At 41.6% G+C, this 26,666-nt stretch overlaps 1 protein-coding gene across 5 annotated transcripts in view; it reads right to left on the minus strand.

Annotated features, from left to right (window-relative positions):
* Positions 1–392: 392 nt before the first annotated feature.
* ARMC8 (armadillo repeat containing 8) overlaps positions 393–26,666 on the minus strand; it is a 61,992-nt gene continuing 35,718 nt past the window's right edge. For 3 of the 5 annotated variants that reach the window (XM_058843818.1, XM_058843816.1, XM_058843821.1), the window contains 17 exons: positions 25,583–25,642; positions 24,327–24,407; positions 22,949–23,024; positions 22,773–22,863; positions 19,362–19,422; positions 16,389–16,589; positions 14,377–14,472; positions 12,937–13,019; positions 12,568–12,649; positions 11,292–11,378; positions 10,142–10,234; positions 9,519–9,668; positions 7,767–7,862; positions 5,711–5,806; positions 5,176–5,248; positions 4,144–4,237; positions 393–2,891 (listed from right to left, as the gene is read on the minus strand). In XM_058843818.1, the coding sequence (XP_058699801.1) occupies positions 2,858–2,891; positions 4,144–4,237; positions 5,176–5,248; positions 5,711–5,806; positions 7,767–7,862; positions 9,519–9,668; positions 10,142–10,234; positions 11,292–11,378; positions 12,568–12,649; positions 12,937–13,019; positions 14,377–14,472; positions 16,389–16,589; positions 19,362–19,422; positions 22,773–22,863; positions 22,949–23,024; positions 24,327–24,407; positions 25,583–25,642 (1,554 nt within the window). In that variant the 3' untranslated portion in view covers positions 393–2,857. The remainder of the gene's footprint in view (positions 2,892–4,143; positions 4,238–5,175; positions 5,249–5,710; positions 5,807–7,766; positions 7,863–9,518; positions 9,669–10,141; positions 10,235–11,291; positions 11,379–12,567; positions 12,650–12,936; positions 13,020–14,376; positions 14,473–16,388; positions 16,590–19,361; positions 19,423–22,772; positions 22,864–22,948; positions 23,025–24,326; positions 24,408–25,582; positions 25,643–26,666) is intronic. The other 2 variants (XM_058843820.1, XM_058843817.1) reach the window with 1 other exon arrangement.

The following is a 26,666-nucleotide window of genomic DNA, read 5'->3' on the forward strand; positions in this document are numbered from 1 at the left end:
GAATGAAGCTGGTGGGGAGAGCCAAGGTCACCAATGTCTGACAGCTGGTGTCCCAAATCCCCTGCTCAACTGTTCACTTTATGGCATGTGTAACCTCTGAAAGAAGGACTCCCATCACTAGACCCAGATATAAAGAGAGGACATACTTATCAACATCCATCAGGATGGCTTTTCAGCAGAGAAATGGCCCAAGAACAGCAGAAATCCTGGTGATTCATAAGATGTCCAGACAAACTTTGCTTTGGTTCTGTAAGCAACCCTGGAATTCACAAGCTGCTGCTACCTCATTAAGTTGGGAATGCTCTGGGTGACCAGGAAAGTCAGTCCCACTGTGAATCTCAGGCCGTAGAGAAGCTGGCAAAAAGACCTCATATTTCTTCAGGAAGCTGAGAAAAACCTAGATGTTCTGGTAAAGTTCTTTTTATTTACAGTATTCTTCTTTTTGTACATACCTATAGCAACATCAAAAATTATTCACAAAGTTTAACTGAATGTAAAAATGTTCTCATCCAACAGTTTGTCCTCTCTATACCTGTGGAAAATGCCAACTGTTCTCATGCAGCAACAAGATTGTCTGAGCATTGGTTTTTAGTTTTTCTTGCAGAATTTTAGGAAACCTCAAAACTTGTACAGAGATACTTTTACTCACCTTTTTTCTTAACACCTGTAGGCACCAAAGTTCTATAGAATCAAACAGATTTGCTTCCAGAATGTGAGTTGGGGAAGGATAAGAAGATATACATAAGAACTCGAGCTCCTAAACACAGACAGGAGTGCAAATGGAGCAGGGAGATGCCCACTGGACAGTTTTGCATTTACAATACCTGCCTCAGAACTTTTTTCTCTGTTCAAGCAAAAATATATTTGATTGAATTTTATAAACAAGACTTTGCTTCTGAGCACTGAGTTTTAACAAGTTCTCACATATTTTTACTTTCCATTTTGCTCAACCCCCAAAGTCCATCATGAAACATTTGCAGAAGGACGTTAAAAAACTGCCAGTCACTTACTGCAATGCCTGGGGAAAAAGTGTCAGGTGCTCACTTTTATTTGTCTTTGAGAGTGGAAGAAGTTACATGAAATGCAGATATTCTCCTTTGCAACCAAGTGATAACAGTTATCTGATATACAGCACATTCAAATTCCAGGCCAAACTGCGGTCACATTTTCTGACACAAAGAGTTACCTTGGAAAAAAGTAAGGCTGTCATCACAATTTGACCTTCTGATTAGAAATAAAATATTTAGATAATTATCAAAATTGGTTAGCGAAGTTACAGACTTCTCCTCTTGCTGCAGCCTTCCTGAAGCTCAGTGTAAGAGAAGAAGGATTTGGTTTAAGACATTGGCTGCAAACTCTAGTGCCTGTTAGTGCTATGTAAATACAGTGTCTGGAGAGTCTGACTATGAGCTGTGGTCTAAACTGAAAGGGGACCTGGGCAAAGTCAGAACCCTGAACTGCTTGAGGAGACTGGGAAGCCACTGGGCTCTGCCATTCCAGCCTGACCTCACACAGTCCCCTTCACTTGCATTTGTGTTTCCCCCTGCACACTTGCAGGCACCATTTCAGGAATATACACAGTCAGGGCTTCTGGATGCAGTCACAGCCCACCAATTATCCAGCAATCTAAATCCATGCACATGTGTATAGCTGCATATATACAGAAAATCTGTAGCAACATTACTGAGCTATAAAACAAGACCGAAGCCCCAGTTTTTCCATCCCTTCCCCAACTTAATGCACCCAGCTGATCATTTTTGGAAATAATTTGGAAGTCGCTTAACTATTTGTGGAGAAAAAGGATGCAAAACAAAAGCAATCCCTTAATCCTGCTTGCCAGCTCCTTCTAGTCTCTGGAAGGTGTAACTTCTACAACAAACTGCTCCGCTGATATCAGTGATCAGCAAATCCTTCTGACCATGAATAAGCCAATCCTTCAGCAATTAGCTGACCAAGTTCCTGGCTGGCAAAGCAAGACCTTATTCCTGCTGATCTTGCAGCCACCTGCTCCTTTCTGGAAAGCATCAGTCATGCTAACCCTGAAGTATGAGCTTGTTTTCTAAAAATGTAAAGAAACCCAAACCCAATCCAGTTGGCCCATTCCATGAATCTGAGCATGTCATCCATACCAGGTGGCCTTGTATTGTGGCAAAGAACTCTTGGACCTTGTCAGTATAGAATGTGCTGCTTGGAATTTGGAGTCTATTGTCTCCCTCTATTTTTCTCTTTAAAAAGGAAGTATAATGTAAGTTAAGCTGAAGTTCAGAAATGCATATATTTTACTTAAAAACATTCATCTGTTCAAAATTCAAAATAAACTTTATGGGATACAACAGTTTGGTTTTTTTTTTTAAATAACCTTTCATTCAAACGGTATATAATTCAAAGTATTCGTACAGCAAACAATGGTTAACCCTTGAAAACCTGTAGAAAAAGATTTTCACACAAAAAAAAGGAAAACCAAAAGTGAGGTCTCATACCCACACACTCAGCCCGGCACACGCACGCACTCGAGCACCCACGCACCCACACAAGGCTGCAGCAAAAGCAGAGAATTGGAGGCCCAAAAGGAAAACGATGACTGATTGTTCTATCTGAGAGTCCAGGTAGCTCAGGAAAAAAAAATCTCAAAAAACCAAAACAACCCCCCCAGAGTCCTCTGAGTAAAGAAACTACCTCAAGAAAATTCTCAAGTGCACTGGAGACCTGATCATGTGAACTGTTTCTGCAAAGCAGCTCCCTGCACCTGAGAAAAATGCAGCCCAAGGTGACTTGTGCAAATATAAGGAGTCAGGAGTATCTCCTGCTATTCCTTAAGTAGACATGAGGGGTGTCCATAGATTCAATTAGTCTTTGATCATGCAAGGTACTGCTGGAGTGCTGTCTTCGCCCTGCAAGAAAGAACAACCCATTAATTACAGGAGTCTGGCTTCAGCAGCAGCAGCAGCTTCATGGGCAGGCTCAGAGTGTGTCAGCAGACAAGGGGGGAGGATGGCTGAAGAAAAGGTTCCCTCACTTTGGAAGGATCTGGCCTGTGGTAGAGAAATGCTCTGGGTGGGCTGTAACTGTTAAAGAATCCACCTGGCATCCAAGGATAACCTGATCTAGCCAATGACACTAGATGTGGGGCTCGGGATGTGTGTTATATACATACACCTTCCAAAATCTTCAAAGAGCAGTCACTGAAGAGCAATTGCTTTCTATAATACAGGTGTACCGTGAAAAGCAGGTCTTTGAGTTGAGAAATCAAGGAGTGTCAACTCAAAATACACTGAAGGCATACTAGTCCTGTTAGGAATCCTGTAGGAGTACTGCCCTCACCAAAAACTTACAGTGAGGTGAGAGAGAGGAAGGAGCCAGTCTAATAACGCAATTTATGTAATCTTAATATTGCACAACATTTTTGTTAAAACAAAACCACCTCTTACCAGTCTGGGGTTACAGTTCCATTATCACATGGGCTAATTCTGAGTTTCCTCCCACCTGAAGTGAGATGCTTTGCTCTTCCTTTGTCCCCCACAGCTCCCAACCTGCTATCATGACCTTAACAGACTTTTCCAGGACCTGATACAACTCATCAACACACAAGAAGATTATTTATTTGTTTCTTCCCAGCTTCCTGCCGTGATCACAAGCCATAATAGCTCAAGGAGGGGGCTGGTGTGGCAGAGGTAGGACATCAAAACGTTTCTGATTATCATTTTCAATGCTAATACTCCGGCATAGATTTTAAGATGAGAAGCCCTAACTTTACTACAAAGATGTCTAAGAACACTAGAACATCTTTCTTAAAACCAAGAATACCGAATTTAATGCATTTTAAAAACAACTGCACAGTTTTGAGTTGTGTTGTCTGAGTGTGATATCTTCCAAAGATCAGATTTTCTCCTTTACTTCATGGAAAAAATATGGGCTGTTGCTAACTGTAGGTGGGATCATTGCAAAAGGTTAACATAAAACCCCAGAAATTGTCAGTAACTGTTTCGGTTTTACATGTGTTTGGGAAGCAGCCAGATGATCTGTGTGGATACTAACACAGGTAACAGCACAGGTGTGTGCAAAGTTACTGCTGGGCTTAATTAGTTTAAAATAATTTAATTGTGATTAACAACTGTGGTGATCCTGTATTATCTTCATACTCACTTGTCACACAGATTTGGATCTGAGGACTGACTCAGTTTATGTAGAATATCTACTATTCCCATGTCTCGGAGTTTGTCTTGGCGCTCCTGTGAACCTGCAAGAACAACAAATCACATTGTTGGGAGTGGCACCAGCCCAAGTGTCTCCAGGAGAACAGAGAGGGGTGGGCACAGAAACCAGCTAAAGTGGGGGTAAGGAGCAATGTCCAGCTAGAGAACAGCCATGGAAACACTCCCTCAGCTCTGCCTGCTTCCCCAGAGAGCTCCAGCTTCTTTTGCTGTGCTCTGTGTCCACATGTTTGGAGCCAAGAACATCTTGAAGGCAAAAATCTTTATTCTAAGGTATCCTGACTTCAGCTGTTTTATTCTTATCTCTGTGATTTCACGGGATTTGGACGCAGAGAACACTCCCCTGGAAATGTTTCTGAGCCTGTCTTCTGCCCTCTCCTCTTCTCACCATATCTCCCTGAGCAGCACCATCCTTCAGCCCCCTCCTGGTAACCTCCTACTCTCCCAGGCCATGATTTTTCACCAAATGCCTTATCCATTGCTCCCAGTTCCACCCACAAGTCTTTTAGCTGGTTTCAGCCCAAGCCACTCAAGCCATCCATACTGTGGAAAATTTCTTTGCCAGAAAACCCCTTCTAATCCATTTATTCTCTCCAGTGAACATGGTCCCTCCAAAAATGAGTTTCTACAGCTCCTTTAAGAACAGGAAGCTCTTAAAAGAATTCTCTTCCACTTCAATTATTTTGAGGCTTCACAGAAATGCTACAGGTGAAAACCTCCCACTGTGTCTCTCCAGCTCCTGTTTATTGTCACTGTGTCCTTGTGTCTCCCCCTGAAAGCTCTCTGCATCCTCCTCAGTGTCTCCTGACCACACCCAAGTATTCCATACTACACCTAAAATGACGTTTTCCCTTACACTTTGGATCCCACTGCATTGTGCACTGCAAATTTTGATTACTATGCACCAAAAGCTTTTTGATCGGGATAGTAACATGTTTGTGCATTAATAAGGAGGGTTTCTTACCTTCCTCTTCATTCCATATGAGATTAGATATACAGAACATGGCAGCAAGCTGTAGTTTAGCATTTGAATGACTCTAAATACAGAAAAATAGAACTCAAGTTTAGAAGAAGAAATTCAGAAATTCACAAGACTTATATTTTGCCATTCATCATGTAATAAATTAAGATAGCAAAGCTGAGACTAATTCTTATCTACAACTTCTCTCAAAGATAGGGCCATAATACAAGGCACTTGAGTGGTCAATCACTTCCTTCCAAATGTTTACTGACCTCTCCAAGGTATGACTTTTCTAAGTTCATTAAATGTTTTCTATGTAGATGATGTCACTGTAATGTTTTTATAGGAAATAATCCTTGGATTTTCCTTTTAGTCAGTTCCTCTGTACACCTCTGCTATACAGAACTGCACTTACACCCCACTGGTTATATGGGAATTAAATGCATGATAGTGAATAATTCACAAAATCCTAAAGCACTCTCCCCTTTTCATTCCTGCAAAAGACCAACACAATTCCTTTAAGAGAAATCCCCCCTACCATGTAGTATTTGATTTTCTGCAGGATGTCATCATTGGTCATAATCAGTTCTTTTGCTGTCGTGCCATCTGCTATATTGGCAAGGATACACAATGTCTGAAAGAGAGAAAAACTGGGAAGTTATTTGGCACCAGATCACATCCCATGACAGCTTCCCTGACAGCTCTGAACTCAGGACAAACAATTCCTTTAATTAGTTTTAATATCTTTAATCTGGAGTTTCCAGCTTGCTCACATCTAGGGCCAATGCCAAGGAGTTACCAGCTGTGGGGAGCAGCCCTGGCCAAAAACATTCATCACCATTTTAAAATGAAGAGCAGCACTCATTAATTCATTGCAAGGAAGTACATTTTAAGTCTGTTATGGAAATCTGCAACATACAGAAAAGAATAAATGCCCTGGAATATAGAGCAGTCTGTTCTGTAGCAGTGGCTGGGGGTAAAGGAAAAACAACAAACCCCAACCATTTCCACCTTGTTCTTCAGGCCAGGAAAAGGAGAGACAGAGGCTTTTCTGCTGATCTAGCAGAGGAGTAATTTGTTTTCAACAAGTCTAATCACAATCCCAGCTGTCACCTGCAGAGGTAACTCCAGCTACTTCTGCAGGTGCTTGTTTCTTGCAAATTAGAGAAGCCATCTCACAGGATGCCCTTGAAGCACCCTGGCCCATGTTGGCACTACCTGCACAGACCTTTGACTGGCACAGCCCCTTCCCTGGCTCTCAGGGGCACCAGCAGATGCTTCACAAACTCTTTCCCAAAGAGCTCTGGAAGAACTTGACCATGTTTTCTGGACAGGCTGGGAGGACACTGGAGTATGATCAGCACTTGTATGGTGCTTGTGTCTAAGCTGCACTGTGCTGCATCAGCAGCTGCAGAGACTAATTACTTCCAAGCTGCTAATTACATCCTGATGAGGCTGGCAGTGACAGAGACAAGCACTGTCCTGCTGCAAGTAGGGGTTCTGGTGTGCAGACAGGTAGTACTGGATCTTGAAATAAGAGCCAGCTGCACCACAGGGACAAAGGAAATGCTCAGTGGATATAGGCCTCAAATTCCAAAGACCATATTCGGCCTCAGCCCTTTTCCAGACTATTTCCCAGGTATGCTGGTTCTCCTGCAAAGTAATTGAGATAGGCATGGCAAGGTAAATAACCTATGGCAATAAAGGCCATTCCTGTCACCACAGCTTTATCAGGAAGACCTATTTAGAAAGACAAACATGGTTAGTTCTCATCTGTACCAGAGCCATGGTGTCACTAAACTTGCTAGCAGGAGTCTTTGGGGATTTTTTTTACTAATTTTGCACTTAAATCACCAAAGAAGGCCTGTTGGTCTTCAGCCTGTTCAGGGATTTAGACTAGCTCTACTCCTACACTCATTTCCCAGGCTGTTTGCTACCCATATCAACCTAAGCCAAAGCAATCCTCTGGTATCTCCCACAGCTCCTTGCTCCCCCCATCCTTCCCCACTACACACCCCATATGAGGAACACAGTTCTCCCACTACCCATCTTGTCTGGCATGAGTTACCCAGCCAAATCCTGCCCACCTATCCTTAAACTGCTGCTTTAGCACCCCCACAGCAGCTGTCTCTGTACATTGGTTCCAGGATGCCATTCCCCACTGGCCATCTCCTCTTTCCCTCTGCCTTTCCTCTTGCAGATTGCTTTTCTTAAGTTTTAACTTGTCAGGCCAGGTCCCTCCCCACTTTTTCCTGGGCTCCACCAGGATGCTCTTTCCCCAGCTAGTGCTTCTATTCCTACTAATCCCTTCCTGCCATGCAATGGCCCCAGTTTAATTCTTCTGCTCTCACATCCCTCCTCTATGCCAAACCTACATTTGCAAAACCAATTTGAATTCAGTTCAAACAATTATGTAACAATCCATTAGAAAGAAAAGCATTCTTGTAGGTGCTCAGGTTATTCCTCTGACAGATCTCAGTAAAATATTCACAGCACATCATAATCCCAAACAAAAATGACATGTTGTGAACAGTAAGCATTTTTTGCTCTCTTATATTTTATTCTGCCAAGACAGCACAAAACAGAAAAGATACCTGCTCTTTGACTTCTATATTGTGCTCCCCTTCCAGAATGAGGGTCACTGCTTGCATGATTTGCTTCCCATGAGTGCTCATTATGTGGTCTATGTGCTGCCAAAGCAAGAATGAAATACATTTAGTGTAATTCCCCGGAAAAGGAAGGTACATTCCCACTTGAATCACTCCAAGTGAGGAGTAGCAACACTGCACACAGAGCACTGCTCCCAGTTAGCTCTCCCAAACCAAGAATTTATGCAGAAACACTTCAGAACATTCTTCTTCATGTGGAGCCTGCTTTTGTCTGAGAGAGCATTGCATGGGCCCTGGTGGTGCTTTCCCTGTCACCTGTAGAGGAGACACTGCTGTCCCAGTAGCCAGGCTGAGGACTGAACCCTGCTGACCCAGGCTCTAAATGGGTGGTGCTGCAGTTGGAAACAATCACTTCTCTTCTGATAACCAAGGGGTAATATCAGAGATGGGCCAGAAAACTGATGTTTCTTCTCTGGTATTTGCTACTCTTGAAGGGATACTGTGCCCAGGTCCAGTAGCCACCTTTCCAAAGCCTTAGAGGGCACAGAGAAATAAGCCAGATGCATTGGTTATTGTCTGGGAAAACTGCCCTAAGTTGACAGGGTCACAGCTCAAAGGTCACTTGGTGACAGATTATGAGAGAAGATGAAACAAGATCTACTGGATTAACTATACCCAACCTTAGGAGTGGCAGCAAACAGGCACGAGAGATGACCAGCACGTGGCACACTAAAATTCTTTAAGACCTCAGGGATTCTTGTAGGACTTCTTAAAATTGCTAAAAATGGGTTTTGATTGGAAAGCTGCTGAATGAGTTACTTTGAAGTGAGTTTTGGGTAGAGGTTGAAAATGGCTGGTTCTGGCTCTAAAACCTACCACAGGAAGCAGTGAAGCTGGCCCTTAGCTACAGATGGAGAACACCTTAAGTGACAGTGAGAATTGTCAGGGTGAATTCAATGAAAGACAGGCTATTAAGTGCCTTCACATTAAGACAGAGCTAATTTTCTATGGAGGTTATTGAGACTCAATGAGTAAAAATATCAGAAGATTTTTTTACAGCGACCTTTTTCTGGTAGAAACACAGTAAGTGATAAATGGACAGGAGAGGCTTCATGGGTTTTTTCCCCTCCAAAATGTTGGCTTGCCAAATGTTTGCTGCATCCCTCTGTTCTTCACAGGGGATTACCTTTCTTTTCCTCCATGAATATTTCTTTCTCCCTGTCAAAAACAACTCCCGAGCTTACATTTTCCAACCATTTTATTTCAGGGTGCAAAATGAATGTCTGCATTTTGTAAAGGCACAGTCCCACAGCCAAATTCACAAAGACAGTACTGTCTGTGTAGATGGATAAGAACAGAAGTATTTCAAGTGCCAAGGAAGAAGAAAGACAGGTATCTCTAAGATCTGAACCTTCCCATACACTGACTCAACGGTGCAACCCTCGGTGTTGTTGTGGACAAGTTTCACAGAGAAACTGCTATGAAAATAATATTGCTAAAAGCTAAATGCAATGGAACTGAACATTAAATGAAAATGTCTAGCTCTGATAATAATTACAATGTTTCCATGGATGCAGAGGATTCTTTCCAATACTTTCTCATACTGATTTGCACGTTTGCTTACAGATATTTGAATAAATCCAAATGGTGTTAAAACAGGAAAATGTCTTGCACAGAAGCACTGGTTTGGCTGTTGTTTGGTCAGCTTTCAGAAGGTCTGTTTGCAGCTCTACTTACTGGGCGAGTGGAGAGAAGATTCCTGAGCAGTCCCAAAGTTTTCATCAGAACATTTACATCGGAATCAGAAAGCAACTGAAACAACTGCTCTGTGCTCAGACCTCGCAGGATGTCTGACTTGATCTTCTGTTCTGCTTGAAATGCCATATTCTGAAACAGACACACTTTGAAATTGATTTTTTTTATCTGAACACCTGGGCTTTCACTCTGTTAGTAGACTATTCCCTACAAGAATACATCCTTCCTAAATTAATCTTGAAAAAAGGCTGTAATTTATGAGCAACTGCTACACAGTCAATTCAATTTCCACATTGCCTTACAGCTAACCCGGTTATTACCTGCTCTTATTTACCCCGGCATGCTACTGACACTACTTAACAGCTTCCCTGAATGATCCTGGCAACAAAATTAGTACCAGAACTGAAGAATTTATTTTACTTTATGGACTAATGGATGAAGTGTTCCAGGCTGATGCTGTTTTGCTTCTGCAGTTTGGTGGAACGACAAGCCAGATTTCAATTATGTAATTTTTAATAACAACTGACAAGTTCTACAAGATATGTTCACAAACCTTTTTAAGGAACACAGTGACAAGTGGGATTTCATTGGGGTGTCCTACTCACCATTAAAGCCCAAATGCCGTTCACTCGCAAGGCAAGATTTTCACTCTGGGTTAAACTACATAGAAGTTCTATGGCTCCTGATTCTAAAATAGGCTGAAAGAAGGAGGGAAAAACAGATCTTTACAACACTACTTAGACTAACTGCATATATGAAAATTATGTAGAAGAAAAGGGTAAAATGTAAAAAAATATCAGATGCCTTACAGAGGCTTTCAAATCTAGTACTTCTAAATATTCCTTCCCCATACAAAATCAATTTTCTTTTGACAATGTTTTTGACATGAAACAAATATCCTGACAGAAAATCCAGTATTTCACTGAAATTTGAAGTAGAAACACTGAAAAAAAACAACCCCTCACCAAAACCCCAAATTATGAAAACCAATCAAACAAAAAACACACACACACACAAAAAAAACCACTAAACCAAACTATCAAAAACCCACAAACAAACAAAAAAAACCCAAAACCCCCAACCAACAAAAAAAGCCCCATGGCCAGTGAACTGTTCTTGGCATTATTTCTGTTAATTTTCTGTCTCACAGATATAATTGAAACCACCAAGACCAACTGAAAATTTGGAAATCCAAAGTGCCCAGCAGGTTCCCACATACAGCACAATCTTGTAAATATTTTCTGTAATTAAAAAGTATTTTAGACTTGGGGAGTTGTTGCACTGCTATGCAGTGTTGATCTGTGTGTACAATCTGTATGAAATACAGACTCTGCAGAACCAGACATCCTGTACTGTTCATCTGAGAACAATAAAACCACAAGACTCAGCTATGCTAGCATTTTCAGCATTACAGTAGCAGTAATTCTCTAAGACAATGGATCACATTGCAAATTATCAGTGTGTTTTCTTCTTGTTTATGATCTTTTTAGATAACTGTGTTTTACAAGTAAAAAGGAAATGACAAAACTTCATGTCTACGTCTTTTCTTTAGAGACCAAAGTAACTGTCACAGCACTGTAAGCAGATGGTTTTTTTTTTGTTCCCAAGCTATCAGTGGCACAGGCTCTGTAACATCACAGCTCCTTAACATGTCATAAGCAATGGCTGCCAATTAACACACCTTTATGCTAATTGAACCATTGTGTAATCTCACTTCAGCCCATCCCCTTTCCCTGCTGCTGGCTAAGTACTCACCTCCTTGCTTGGAGAGAATTCCAGAAGAAGATTGCATAGCGTGGAAGATGCTACTACAAGAATTTCATTTGGAGCATTCTGTAAAACCTGCAGTCACAGAGGGGAGAAAAAGGAATTCTGTTAGTAGGATAATGAAGAGACCACTAAAATGGAATATCTGAAATTATGCTGTAGCTGGATATTCCAGACTTCAGGAGGTGCTTTGATGCTAGCAGTACAGACACAGACAATGATACACGTCACAGGGCAAGCTGGAGCAATGCATTATTTCATGGAAGTCAGATTTGAGAGCTTTCAGTCCAATTTAGCAGAAATCAGTGGGGACAGGCCCTGCTCTGCAGAGGATACATATGCAGAGGAAGCTCCAGGAGGAGCCTCTTCAACCCCTCTGTACCTCATGCTAAGCACAACACAGCAAATTCCGAACGAGCATCCTCTCAGAGCCTGAGACAAGTCATAGTCCCTTATCTCTGCCTGGATCTCCAGCAGCATCAGTTCCTAAACCAAACATGTTCCTCCCTTGTTCCCTACTGCAAACAACACTTTCTGTGCTCTGGCCATTTCACTTTTGAACAGTCAAGTCAAACTCACTTTAGGAGATTCCTATAGGTGTCAATACTGCCCAAGCCTGCAGATTTCGTCTATTCTGCATTTTCAAGATCTGTAAGATGTTGAAACTGATGAACTGTTTTATTTATCTGCATTTATGACAGTGACATTACAGGATGAGAGATGACATACATCTTAAACACTTGAATCTCACTTAATCTTGTGGAAAATTGCACTATATGATAATGTGTCTTTTTAAAGGTCTTTCTGAGCTCTTTGGTTTCAGCTATAGAATCTGCACTGAGATGCAAGAGGCAGAGAATTACAGGAAAAAATACAGATCTGAATTCTCTTGCAGGGGTCACAGACCTAGTATGAACTGGGCCATCTAGTCTGAGTCTGAAATTAAGGGACATCTGGTACTTGTAGTGTCCTGTATGAACACTGAGAATAATTTAGCTTCACTCACTGATGACAAAAACCCTCCCAAAAACAACTATGAAAAAAAGGAAACAAAAGGCCAACTAAAAACCAAGCATGAATCACACATTTGCTGATGTTGCTTTTTGTGACTTACAACTCTCTTAAGAGAAGGCCACGGGATTTTGATTTCTAGGTAATTTTTATCATGATTCTACAGCAAGGCATGCCCATTGAACGGACACCCTGTGCTCCTTGAATGGACCAGAACACTCCAGGCACTGAGACCTGACTGCTCCTCACTTACCTTCATTAAAGGCTTCCATACAGCATGATCCTGAAAACTTGTCCTGAGCTGCTGGACAGAACGGGACAAACTGTGCAAACATCTGGAATAGAAGACAAATTTTTTCTGTGAGACATGCACACCCGCATGGACACTGCTGAACACACCCTGCTGCTCCACAAGGATTACTGAGCTGGGAGGCAGGCAAGGAGAAGCCTGGGAACGGCCAAGAGAAAACCCCACACCAGCCCAGAGTAACTGCCCCTCTCCCCCAGGAGAGTTCCCAACAGCAGAACTGAGTTCAGAGCAGCTCTCAGACAGTCAGCAGGAGCTGTCCCAGGTGTAGCACAGACTGTGACAGAGGTTCTGCATGGATGAGGACAGGCTCACCTGACTGCAGCCAAGCGCACCTTGATGCTGGACTCAGACAGGCCGTTAACGATACGGTCCATCATGTTCTCGGTCTCAATGATCTGGGCCAAAGAACTCAGGTCAGTGCACAACTCAACAGCATTCATGGCTTGCTGGGTTTTTGGCTACAGTATTTTGAATGTTACATATAAAAACTGCAGCTAAAACCAGCACACCAAACTCTCTTGCCAGATTAAGTTTTGTTTATCTACAGACAATTCGGAAATTAAAAAATCTGCATTCTCTGTTCCACCGTGGCTTTTGATCATCAAGGAACAAGAAGGTGATTTTTATATATATACAAATCTTCTATCTATATACACACATATACATGGATTACCCTTAAATGTCATATTAAAATGAAAGTGAGCATGTGTGAGTGCACACAACATATACAACTACAGATCAGGTTGTAGAGCTGCGTGGATAGAAAATATCCAGTGGCTCATCTGCCATATTTAGACAAGGCCAGCACAAACACTTAAGACCAGTATAAAAGGAAGTTAATACCTGGATGAATGATGGATTTTGCATAATAAATCTACTTTAGCATGTACACACCCACTGCTTATTAAAAGCTGTGTAAAAGAAGGATCCTCACTATTAACTAAAGCAACAAAAGAGGAGCTTATGAGGTTGAATTTTGGAGATCCTGAGTGGTTCCCCACTGATAAATCCTCCTGATGTTATCTTTGCACCCTGTGTTTTTCTGCCCCCTTCCTTCTGCTTTTCCCCTTTAACCAGCAAATATACTCAGAAAACATTCCTGTCCTCTAAACTTGCTACATGACACTAAATCCATGATTAATTTAAAAACAAATGCTCCTTTTAATCATTCATTTATTAAGTTCCCTCCACTTTCCACACATTAATTTTTAACTATGTGAGTGCTCCAAGCAACCAATCTCTTTGCTGTAATGTTTGAATCACCAACAACTATGACAGTGCAAGGCCCCGTGGTCACTTGAGAATCAGGAAACAAATTCCGACTTTGTTTCCCAATATGAGCAGACTTTCCAGGGTTTATTTTTTTTTTTTTAACAGTTATTATATAATAGGATAAATGAGAACAGAGGCGTATTATCGCTCTCAGAACACAAGTTTCAGAAATTTCTCATATGCCACAATATTCCTTATGAGTAGCCAAGTACCAAAAACATTGAAAGACAACTCCTTGTGCAAGTGTAGTTCATCAAAGTGAAGATGCTTACATAACTAAACTTTTGTTATGCTCTGATAGCAAGACATTAATTTTTGTTCCAATTCTATGCAATCTGAAAGTTTATATTAATGGAGGAAAGAGGTCTCAATTTCGAGCTATTTACATCATAATGGGGAAAATGGCTGGGAGGCTGGGAATTGCTGCCTTCCAGCTGCCCCTTTGGCTGAGCACTGTCCCAGCAGCCTCCCCAGGCTCACCTTTTTGCGGATGTCCTCGTCGTTAGCCCCCAGGGACGCGTAGAGCTTGAAGGCGGCCTGGCGCAGCTCGTGGGCGTGCTTCAGGTCATGGTCCAGCTGGGGAATACAGCACAGACACCAGGCTCAGCCACCAAAGCAGCTGCAGTGTGATATTCTGATTTATTTTAACTGGTGCTTACCCACTCTCTCTCTGCTCCAGGGGCAGCCAGACGCACTAAGTGCTGCTCATGTCCACATTTACCAGCTAAATTCAATAACCAGAGCTAAGAATACGGTTCATTCCTCTGCTGAGTCACAGAGCAGACAACTTTGTCTTCAACTTGAGGCCAAAACAAGGTTAGGTTAGGTCTCTATCAAGACCATATTCAGGTAAAAGCTATTTTTATCTCCCAACAGAAACTTACAGGAACTATCCAGGAGTGAAAAATTTGGGAGAGAATCAAGGGAAATTTTATAAAGAGAACTGAAGCAAAAGCAGGAGCCAAAGTTGGTCTCTAAATCTCAGGCCATCTTAAGGAGGGTGAAGTTGGATATCAGGGAAAAGTTTTTCCCCCAGAGGGTTCTGGGACACTGCCCAGGCTCCCCAGGGAATGGGCACGGCCCTGAGGCTGCCACAGCTCCAGGAGCATTTGGACAATGCTCTCAGGGATGCCCAGGCTGGGATTGTTGGGGTGTCTGTGCAGGGCCAGGAGCTGGACTGGATGATCCTTGTGGGTCCCTTCCAGCTCAGGATATTCTGTGATTTTATGATAATTAATGGGAGAACTAAAGGCATCATAAAATAGCCGTGTTTGAGGTTGACCGTGCTTGGAACACAAATTTGGGCCCCCCGATCTCCTCATGTTCTCTTCACTGTGAGAATAATTCTGTGACTCTCACTGCCCTCAAAACTCTGTACCAAAGTGTTCTACAAAACAATGCAATCTTCAAAGTCTACACAAAATGCCAGGAAAATGACAGTCTAAGATAGCAAAGTGCTGATATAAAATAAATGTCAAAAATTAAGCTCTATGAGTAACTCTCTCTAGTGCAGCTATATTGGAGCAAAAGTATTATATAATTGTTATAAATATTTTAAGCAGACAAGTTCTCTATTTGGCAGATTTCTTGCTCACTCCTCATGTAGTTTTACCTTATGGGGTGCAATTCCAAGCACTCTGTCCAAAGCCAGCACCCTGGATTCCCAGCTGGCTGCTTCTACAGACTTATTGCATACTCAGAGCACTGTCATAATATTTAGAATTGCCCCACTCTCTTTTGGAATCTGATCATAGTTTTGATACTACAGCCAAAGTCCATTATTCCTCAATAAGTTGCTAGACTACTTTTTGCTCAGTTTTTTATACTGTAACTAATTTTTTAATATTTCATTTGCATTTTTACAGAGAATTCAAGAGGCTCTCTGTGTAGAAGTAACCCCATTCTATAAGGGTCAGAGAAATGAACCTGTATCTTGGGCCAGTTTCATAAAAAAAGCAAAGATCTGTAAGGTATTTTTTGGTACTTTCTAATAACCAGACTCAGTAAGACTCCAAGGTGTATCTGGTCTGTTTATCCAACGTCTTGCAAGTGCAGATAACTCATAATACAAAACAGTGCAAAACATACACGTTTTTGTGCTTCAACACAACAGAACCATCTCTGAACTTCAGATTTTCCACAAACCTGACCTCAGAGTTGGAAACAAATCTCTCTTCACAGGGACTATTATCTCTTATGAAGCTGAAATGTACTGGTTCCTGAAGGCAAGATGTTTAAACTTAAAGGATGGCAAGACCAGATACACACACTTTGGTGTGGTTAATGAAGTCTCCAAAAAGCAGTGACTGATATTTGGAGATATTGGATATTGGAGATATTGGAGAGTACAAACATCAAGAATTAAGTCCTGCTGGACTTTCAATTGAGGATCTCAGTCATCAGGTTTAAACAAAATTAAAAACCCATCATGAGCTCATTCATTTTCAGTTTTGCCCATTTCCCCAGGTTCAGAGCCGGGTCAGGGAACGCACCCTCTTGATGTCGGTGATGGCACTGACAGAGCTGGGGTACTTGAAGTAGTCTGCGAGCATGACGATGAGGTGGTCGGTGATGCTGGCCATCCTCTGCAGCTCCACGTCCGTCTCAATCAGGTAGGCCAGAGTCTCTGCCCCCTCCACCCGCTCCTCCAGCAGTCTGTCCTTACTGCACATTCGAACCAAGCATGGCAGAGTCTGCAGAGATTAAAAAAAAAAGGACTTTCTAGTGTAGCTACATTGATAAAGAAACTCCAGAGAAATGAAACAACTGTCCTACAGCATTGTTCTTCAGATAAGAGCTTTCACACACATACATTTCAACGGGTACAAAGACTGCACACGCAGAGGAATTGTTCAGGCATTGCTAAGTGTACAACTGGCTATTTTCAAACAACTTCTCACACAGCCAAAATGATGCAATGTTTAGAAGTGACCATGGACAAAGTTTGACAAAACCTCAAAAAAAAACCCCAAAAAACCCTCAAAAGTTGATATTTGCACAGGCTTGTTCTTACTACGTACCAGAACCAAAAGTACCTAAGCTGCCCTCAAGAAGAACTTGACCCCTCCTGCCCTTCTGTGATCCAGGATTAACTAAGGACAATGCAGTCAGAAATAATCTCAGGGTTCCTTTCCCACACACTGGCTGCCTGCAGCAGAGGGCAAGGGTGGAATACTCCTCAGCAGCATATTTGATCAACCAGAAAAGAAGCTAACCTGGAATCCAGGTTCATTCTGCCTTCCCTGACATCTCTCCTACCTCGGTTACACCCACAACACAACGGTTTCATTATACTTTCTCTACTGAAACATCAAAACCAATCAAGTCTTTCTTTACCTGAAGCTCAGTGAAAAGTACTTAACTCTGGAAAAGACAATTCTCCAAGGGCTGGGACTCTGCTCCCTCAAGCCTTCCCAAATATGAAAGTGGACAAGGAATAACACCAAGGTTTGTGCTTGTGCAACATCACCAAGTTCAACAGAGTAACTCTAGTAAATGTTGCTCAGAGTTATGTTTTGGGGACCTGAAATAACATATACCCATTGATTGTTCAAATGATTAGATAGATAAACATCTTATCTCCATTGCACAGGAAGTAGGATGTGCCTACATATTTTAGAAACCCAGATGCCACCTCAAAGATTATCACTGAAGTTGTGAATCTTGCAGGTAATCCAGTGAGCCAAAGCACCCCCTTCTGCATACCTGGCCTTGAGCAAGCAGGGAAGATTGTACATAGGCTCTCAAAAAATTATATTCATGTGGAGTGAAAAAGAAAATAAGTGGAATTCCATGTCTAAATCACAAAGACAATATACCTCTTAATTCTTTCCAAGGTCAAATGGCCTGAAATGAGTTATTTCTTGGAATTTAAGGGCTGGGCATTGTTAAGTCACTGGCTGCATGCACCCAAGAAACACAGATCTCATGTTTTTCGACACTAAGCAATTCCATATGTTTAAAATTAAACAGAAGCAAGAATTCTGACAGACACATTTTAACTGTTCCATTGGACTTACAGATCAGTACAATTAATATCATTAATAAGTACAATAAATATCATTAATATTATTACAGATCAGTGCAATTAATGCACAGGAGTAGAGGGCTGTGTAGGGGTGTAAGATGGAAAGCCACAATGCACACCTGGCCAGGAGATAAATGTCTGGAAATGGACTGTAAAGATAAAAGGAATATCTAATTTCCATGCTAGGGATGGGATGTATCTGGGTTATCTGGACAGTTCCATTATTAGGACTCCAGAGAAATCATTTCCCTTCCCATCAAATACATTATTTATCAGCCTCCTCTGCCCTTCTCAAGGGATTTTATTTTTTCCCCATGTTGCAGGCCAATCCACTACTCAAACTGAGCAATGAAAGTAAATTAAAACCATTTTGGAAACACACATCCCTGACTGGCCCACAAATGCAAAAAGTTTGATAGCAAAGGGTCAATAATTCCTGAATGTTAAAGGGGCCATGACTTAGTTCAGCAGAGGTCAAAGGATTTGTGACTGGATTAACCACAGGGACACTGCAAGTATGAGCTCCTGGAGCAGGAATCACTGGGATGGTTTGAACAAGGCAAAGGTTCTGTGCCTTCCTTCTCCCTTCACACTTTTGTCTACTCCCAAATACAACACATTTAATTCCTGAGCCTCAAACATGGATTTGTGCTGAAGCTGCTGTTGCTGTGAGCTGGCCCAAGCAAATCCCTTTACAAAGGTTTGAAATGATGGTGGTTTTCCACAGGGCCCACATGGCCCAGCACATGCAGCTCCACAGGGCAGTGTCCAGCTCTCAACGATGACCTGCCACTGCCAGCAGGCCCTGCTCCCTGTCCCAGGACAGGGCAGTTCTGCAACACACATATCCTGACCAGGGTGCAGCACAAAACGGGGGATTTAAGAAGGAAAGACGTTTCCAAAGAAGAAAGAGGTTTGCAGGAGAAACAGGTTGGGAGAATGGAATTGCTGTCCCCTGTTTGCAGGTGTTGTAAGGAGAAAGGAGAGCAGAGAATTGGAGTGTCAATTTGGAACAAAGCTAAGGAAGAGGATGAGGGAGAAGGATGCAGCTTGGCTTCCTCAGCTGCGCAGTACCAGGTGCCTGTGCAGAACAGATGCCAATATGCACACTGGAATGAACTGTGCATTACATTTTCTTGCACAGAAAGACAGGAGGGGTGGGCCTTTGTCTCAGACAGCACGTAGTTTTTTTATCTATCATTACTTGGAAACAAAGGGAAATCAGGGAACTATATTTTAATTTAAAGTCAGAAGAACTTGGTGCTTTGCAATCTTTGGTATAACAGATTTTATGCTACCTTTTATATGAAAAAATAAAATCAGGATAGACCTACATGAGAAAACCTTTTGAACAGAGAACTGTTTAAGCAGCTGTCATGGCTAGCACAAAAAGAATTATTCTGCAATTACAAGGTAGTTGAAGCAGGACACAGCTCACCTTCAGAACGATGCAGGGATCGTCCGTCCGTATTGCTCCAGCTCTGCACATGGAAGTAAGGCTGCAACAACACAACAAGACACAGTCACCTACCACAGCTTTGATGCACTTCAGCTGCTGCAGAACACCTGTCCTAATGAAACATCCTCCCCTGTGTTTGATTTAAATACATCAGAGCTTACTAGGCTTGGGCACACAAACTCCTACAGGTTCACTTTCAGGCAGGTTTGCAATGCAGGAGCAGTGATCAATACACACAGCACTGGCCACAAAGGGTCACACCACCACCCTGTCTGACCCCCCAACACAAAAGGAACAACCTGCACTAATGTAAAGGTGCAATACACTCAGATCTTCCTGCAAGTACCTGTCCCTGGGGTGTGCAGCCATCAGGAGAGAACCAGCACAGGAACACAGCCTGACAGCCCAGGCACAAACACCCAGGCCCTGCCCCAGCCCAGGAGAGGTGGAATTGTTGTGCTGCCTGTCCACAGCAGGGCTTTACACTCTGCAGAAACCAGCACACCCTCACTAATGATGAACCCAGCCAAGGCTCTGACACTGCACCAAGCCAGCATTTGTTCCTTATTAGACAACAGCTCACAGTGGACATGACAACCACAAGGTCTCACCAGCACACAGCATCAGACAAATTCTGAGTTCTTTGTTAATGTTCTTGTAAAGAGCTCCAAACTACCAGAAATGCAAAATAGTTCACCCACAAAAAAAAAAGGTGTTCTACTTTGAAGTGGTTTTGTTTTTACCTGCTCAGCTACAAGGCAGTGGAATGCAGCTGGAGGGGAACTGCTGAGTACCAGTATACCTTGTTTAAGCTTCTGAACTAACCATTGGAACTGGCTTTTATCATGTCACAGTGGAGATTAAAAAATATAACTGTATTACAGTAAAGGTAACTTAAAACTAACATGTTGGACCCTCAGTTGGGTGGGAAGTTGAACATAGGGTCAATCAGAACTGCTCAGCTAAGAAGCAGCAATATGCTCATATAACCATGTGTTTCATCATATCCCTGAGCTCCTTCCAAGGGCCCAGAGTGAGTTCCTTCACTGATCCTCATTCTAAATACAGCCACCGCTAAAAATTCCACAATCAGAACCCTCTTAATATACTACTTCTCAGAAAGTAAGAGATAAGATTTGAATGCACAGAGACCTAAACTTGTACCAACTTTTACATACTAAACTTTTATTGCCCAAGCCTTGCAGCTAACAGCAGGAAACTCATTTTCACACCTGCACAATCAGGAGGAAAGCACCCATCCTGCAGCTGCCATTTAGTCTGGTGAGACCCTATTTGCTAAGCAAAGTAGCTCTATTTCAGTAATGAAAGAAATTTTCGACTTCAGGTAACATAGGCTTGGCTTAGGTGGAAACAATTCTGGTGATTTGATCAGGAAAGGTTACTGCTTCACTTATAGCTGCAGAGCACTCTCCCATGGGGCATCCTGCTCTTTCCTCTGTCCCAACACTGCTGCTCAAGGGAAGGATCTTTGCTCCATTTCAATCAAGAGGTAGACCAAATCTACTTCAATTGTTGAGGGAAAAGAAAGGGAACTTCTTAAAGTAGTCTTGTATGCCAGTCTGGATTCAAATAGAAATTTTAGAGAAGGTTCAAAAGGAAAAAACCCTTCTAGATCTGTATTCCAAGGAGTCTAATGATAAATCAGAGGAACTGTAGATTAACTGACTGAAGATAGCAAGGTAGGAGTAAAATCTAATTTACAAGCAGGAAAAAAAGATGATCTGTGCCAATTTCACCTACTACTCTTACTAGGAAAAAGGAAGAGAGAGTCTGTCTTGGAGGCAATTAGGTAGGGGATGGACCTACAGAAGGAAAACCAGCAGGGATTTGCAAACTTCAGGACTGCTCTAAAACTGAGAGCCCTAAGAAGGATGAGTGCCCTGTGGACTAATTAGAAACCAAATCTGAAATTCAAGACACTGGTTTGTCTGCCATTTTCCTGCAATTTTCTTTTGCTGCTTTTTACCACATCACTCACTTTCATGCTTTCAAAGGTCCAGCTGAGCCAAAGTGCTGCAAAGCAACAGCAAAACCTGGGTTGTGTACCTGGTTCCTTCAATCAGCAAAGAACACCAGTAGAACTGGGAATGTCCATCTCAAAACAATCCTTAACTCCAGTCTGTCTTTATGACTTGTCAACTGCTTTAAATCTCGAGATTAGTAAAAAAAAATTACTTTTAAGTATGTCATTCTCTATGTACCTTCTGACCTCTCAAAAAACACATAAATCAATCAGAACTAACTGCTACAGTGCAATTAATTTAATTTGCCTTCTTCACTAAGAATTGCCTAACAAAACCAGAAAAACCAGACTGCTTGGGCCAATTGTGGTTGGAAGGGAGGCTGGGAGGTCCCATGACATACCTCCTACATGGAGTGGGATTACCCAAGAACCCCCCTCATACACATGCACATCACTGAAACTGCTCTCATGAATGAGTTAGGGCATCACAATCTGGCAGCATGAGCAGAGAGTCACAGATCCTACCTACCCTACCTGTTCCTCATCCAGAATCAAGAGACTTGTACTGACACAAGTAGCTGTGAAATTGTTTGGTGAACTCAGAGAACTCACTGATCCTTGTCAACAAAAGCCATCAAAAACTAAAAGAATAATCAAACAACTCATCAGCGACCAAACTCCTGAGTTAAACTTAATTTTAGTAGTTTATAGCAATGGGTGATTTTAGCTCTTTAACCCCCTGGAGTGATTTATTTCACTGCTATCAATACAAGAAAAGAAAAATGGTCCTAAAGGGTGGCAATCCCAGCTTATGGCATGAGCATAACCAGGGTGCTGCTATTATGGAACTGGGTCACATCTTGTCACTGGGTAGGAAGTCATTATGAATATGAACACACAAATGTGCCCACACCAGCAGGGAAAGCTGAAGTACAAAATTAATTAACAACATTAATTCTGCTGTATGAGCACATGAAGCCTGAAGAATAATCTATTTTATTTAAAACAGTTGAGTAGAGGGACTAATTCTGCTCTCCCATCATCTTGGTACACAGTCTCCAACACAGCACAGCCACCAAGGATAATACTTCAGGACTGTGCTCTGCCTGTTCAAAGCAAAACTTATAAAATCCAAGATACATGTGAAAACCCATGTGGCTGAACACACATTCCCCACAAAACTGCTGCCCAGTGATATTTTTCCCTGTTTATGTACAGCAAAGAGTGAAAGTTACATTACAAAATGGGGTGAGAGCCACTTGCTCAAGGATTTAGATAATGCAAACAGTATCTCTAATTACTCCTAAGATTTTACATCCCGTATTACTTTGGAACGAGGAAGAAGGGAGCAGTTAACAGTAAGGATTAAACTCCCTGCTACTTCCCCAGTTCCTGAAGACAATTACCATTTGGCTGACGTGAGCTGCATTTCAATGGGCTTGTCCCTTTGTAACATCTTCACAAAAATCTGTGGTAACAATTCTCCATCAACAGACACTGCAAAGAGAGAGAGCTCCAAGTCATTCTCATTCAGCCAGGCAAAAAGTGAGTGTCAAATCAGCAGCAGCAACATTGCACTCACCATTGACCAGAGTCATGGATACCTGGGGGTTTTCAAAGGCTAGAACTGAGAAGCATTTCAATGCCTGCATTCGGACCTGTGTAAAAACATAATAATATGAAATATTAACACTGGCTTCAAAGTAAAACTGGGCTACACTGCTGGATAGGCTTGTAGAAAACAATGCCGTATAATCAACAAGATATGGAGATGGAGAATAAAAAGCAGATGGAAACATCTAACTCACACCCCGACCTTTGTCATCTCCCTGTTGGAACTACCTTTCTGTAGGGGATGTTGTAAACTCTGAAGAAAACCAGCAAGGTTAAAACTTGGGAACTAAACAGGAAATGCTGGTCTTATTTGTAATACCTCACAAATGTGTAAAAAACAACAGAAGAACAGAAGCATGTAACAATAGCACTTTTACTTTTCAGGACTCATAAGTACATTAGAGAATCAGAAATATGTACCCTTGAGATTTCTATTTCAGAAGCCTTTAAAGGTGGGCTTAATAAAATGTCTAAAGAGAGCCATCCAACTGAAGTGATTCCAAACTAATCTTAAAACAAATATACACCGTAAGTTTTACTGCCATTACACAGCCTCAGGTACCACCTGGATGAAAAGGATGGACAAATTTCCTCATCTTGGCTCCTCCTTCTTCAGTCCAAAGTTTTGATTTAATCCATGTTTCATGGCTGCTTAGTTTCTGAAATCTTTGTGACTTCTTTTTTGACACAGGGAAGATCAACCATTATCACCTTCCCAGATCACAGAACCTAGATTAGGTCAGATATTAGTCTTTGACTTGCCTTTCTCCAGCTTCACATATTTAAACTGTACTCTTGTCTTCGCAAGTGGAAGAACTGAGGAGGAGCTGACTGTCCTGACTGCCAAGTTACAGGTAGAGTGTGATGCTTGTCCTCTGAGATGGCACTTTCAGATGGTCCAGGATGGACTTCCAAAACATAACAAGGCAGCTGAGACTCAGGGATTCAGGGAGCACAACACACAGGCAGCTGGTGGCCTCCACACATTCCACAATCATCTATTTTTAAAGGTATGACTTCCTTTTTAGGACAGACCACATTTGCTTCTCTTCAGCTTAACTTCTTAATCTCATTTATTGTTCAACAAATGAGACCATTTGGGTTGCCAAGTGCCTGTTCCTCTTTGGAGCAATGTAGGCAGCCCTGTTTTCATTACTGCTGCATTAACTTCACAGTACAATAGCTCCGGTTTTGACAGAATATGACAAGTAAAAACAACTGTTATTCTACAAATATACATCATACCTGTTTATAGCTTTGGTTCACAGGCACAGACGTTTTTACAATCTCCATTTGAACTCCTTTCATAAACATGTGTTAAACATAGAGTAGTTGTAATGTCTTACTTTGTAGGAGGTGGAGACCAACAGATGTGCGATGTTCTGAACAGCTCCATGGTTAAATAAGATTGTCTGGTGATCTGGACCCTTCAAAGGAAACAACACAGGCTTTTTAAAACAACATGTAAGACATTTCCACTATCTACAATTCATTGTTAAATATTTAAGACACATTTCCTAACATTTACTTTGTAATCAGCTGGCATAACAATTTTATTTTATTTTTTATATAAACAACTTCAACTCATATTTTTATTGCATTTGTCCTTTTCTGGTAATCATTTCCATTCTCTTCTTCAATAGGCAATGACATTAGTTCTCACAAATGAAGAAACATGGATAGAGAACTTCTGTTTCTTCTCTTCCTACTGGAAACAACTGAAAGCTCCTGATTTTCTCTACAAATTACATAAAAGATCACCAGTCACTAATGTCTTCCACACTGTTAATATTAAGCATTTTCAACAATTCTAAATGCATAAGGGAAGGGATTTCTTCTAAAACTGGTTCCAGACAGAGTAACAGTACTTTGAGAGGAGATTGACATTTTCTCTAATCTTTCATTATTTATTATTTTAGTTTCAAGCATATTTGGCCATAAATCCAGCCAGCCATCACCTATTTATTGACTTCAAGATCTGAGTTGGCAATGGCTGATATGTCATCTTTTTGCCAAAACAGCCTTTGGAATTAAACACAAATACTAAATTTTGCAGGAGAAAGGTCTCAGAACTTCTGTAGCAAGACAAGGCTTGATAAGGTTGAAAAAACACCATGAAATCTCAATACCTGCAGCCCTCAGCAGTCTCTTGCCAAAGCTGATCTGTGACTTGGAAACCTCTCTTTAAAAGTAGGTTCATAGCTCAGCTCATCTCTGCATTAAGCATAGACTATGCATATTTAAATTCAGCTTATAGGACACCACAGCATTTATCATCCCCCCCATGCATTTCCTTGGCTAATCTTCAAGTGAAGAAAGTCCCTTCACTCCTTAATCTCTTGTTCAAGCCCAGCTCTTACATCCTGGGTAGGCATCAGTGACACATTATCTTCAAATCTTTGATACAGCTGAAATCAGATTCCTCTTGCAGTCAAAAGAACATTTTTAGAGGATCTCTTTTCTCTAAGAAAAAGGCATAAAATTACTTTCAGATGTAACCTATCTGGTGCTTTAAGAGATGCTTCAGCTGCTACTGCCACCAAGAGCTTTCTACCAAAAAATGCAATTAAAACAGCATGGTTGAAGGAGGAAAACCACTTACATTGGCACACAGAAGTGGCTGAGGCAATGAGTTAAAGCCGCAGCTATGCCAGTGTTGGAACTGAAGAACAGATATTGAAATACGTGAAAAAAATGAGTGAGTTTAAAGTAAAAGAAATCATATTGCCCTAGATTTAGTAAATTCCCAAGTATTAGTGATTCCTCCATGGGATGCAAGTGGAAGAATCTGTGCAAGCAGGACAGATGCCTGTACAGAGGTGACACCTGGGTGTATCCGAGTTGCACAACTGAAAATATTTAGTCTGTACATGCTGTGTTTGCACACACCAATCAGCACAACCAGGTAAGCACTAATCCATAAAGAGGGACAGCTGCAAATATGAAAGTGAAAACTTGAGAATATGATGATAAGCATTTCCAAGCAGTTCAGGTCCCAGTTTAACAGCAAGGCTGCCTGGTTTTGTTCTATCTTGGGTACAGTGGCAGAGTTCCACTCCTCTGACGGTGATCTTGTTCTCCAAATATGAATGACTGAGGTATTTGAGGAATGGACATCACTTCTTGCACAATTTTCCATCATAAAACACCAATTTTCAAGGAAACATGAGGGTAGCATAATGTGCAAGCACCTAAGTGCCTTTGTCCCTTGGGGCAGGGATCCAGCAGCAGCCCAAGGTCACCCAAGAGAAGAAGGCCTGGAGGAAGCTGCCTTGATTACAGGTTTATCCTGGACCCTTCTCAGACACGTGATTTTAATTTTCACACGGCAATGAAATTTTTACTTATGCAGAAATGTCACCACTTTCAAGTCTAAGTTTCAAAAGTTTTGTTTTTTTAATTATTCATACAACCATGTGTTTCCAAACATATACCTTACCTCTCTAGTTTGACCACTCAAACAGTAAATTCTACCTGCTCACACCACTTACTCTGAAAACAAATGAACTGAGATAGAGAGACTCTTTTTAAAAGTAAATTTTGACTTGCATTTTCACATCCCAGGTACATCAGCCTCATTTCAGTTTACTTATTTGCTTCTATGTTGACAGAATCCTGGCTCTGTATATTAAGAACTGCATTTGCTGCTCTGTAAATCAACACTTTCCCTTGCTCAGGATGGCTCT

This window comes from Poecile atricapillus, chromosome 8, assembly GCF_030490865.1.
Source record: "Poecile atricapillus isolate bPoeAtr1 chromosome 8, bPoeAtr1.hap1, whole genome shotgun sequence".
NCBI lineage: Eukaryota > Metazoa > Chordata > Aves > Passeriformes > Paridae > Poecile > Poecile atricapillus.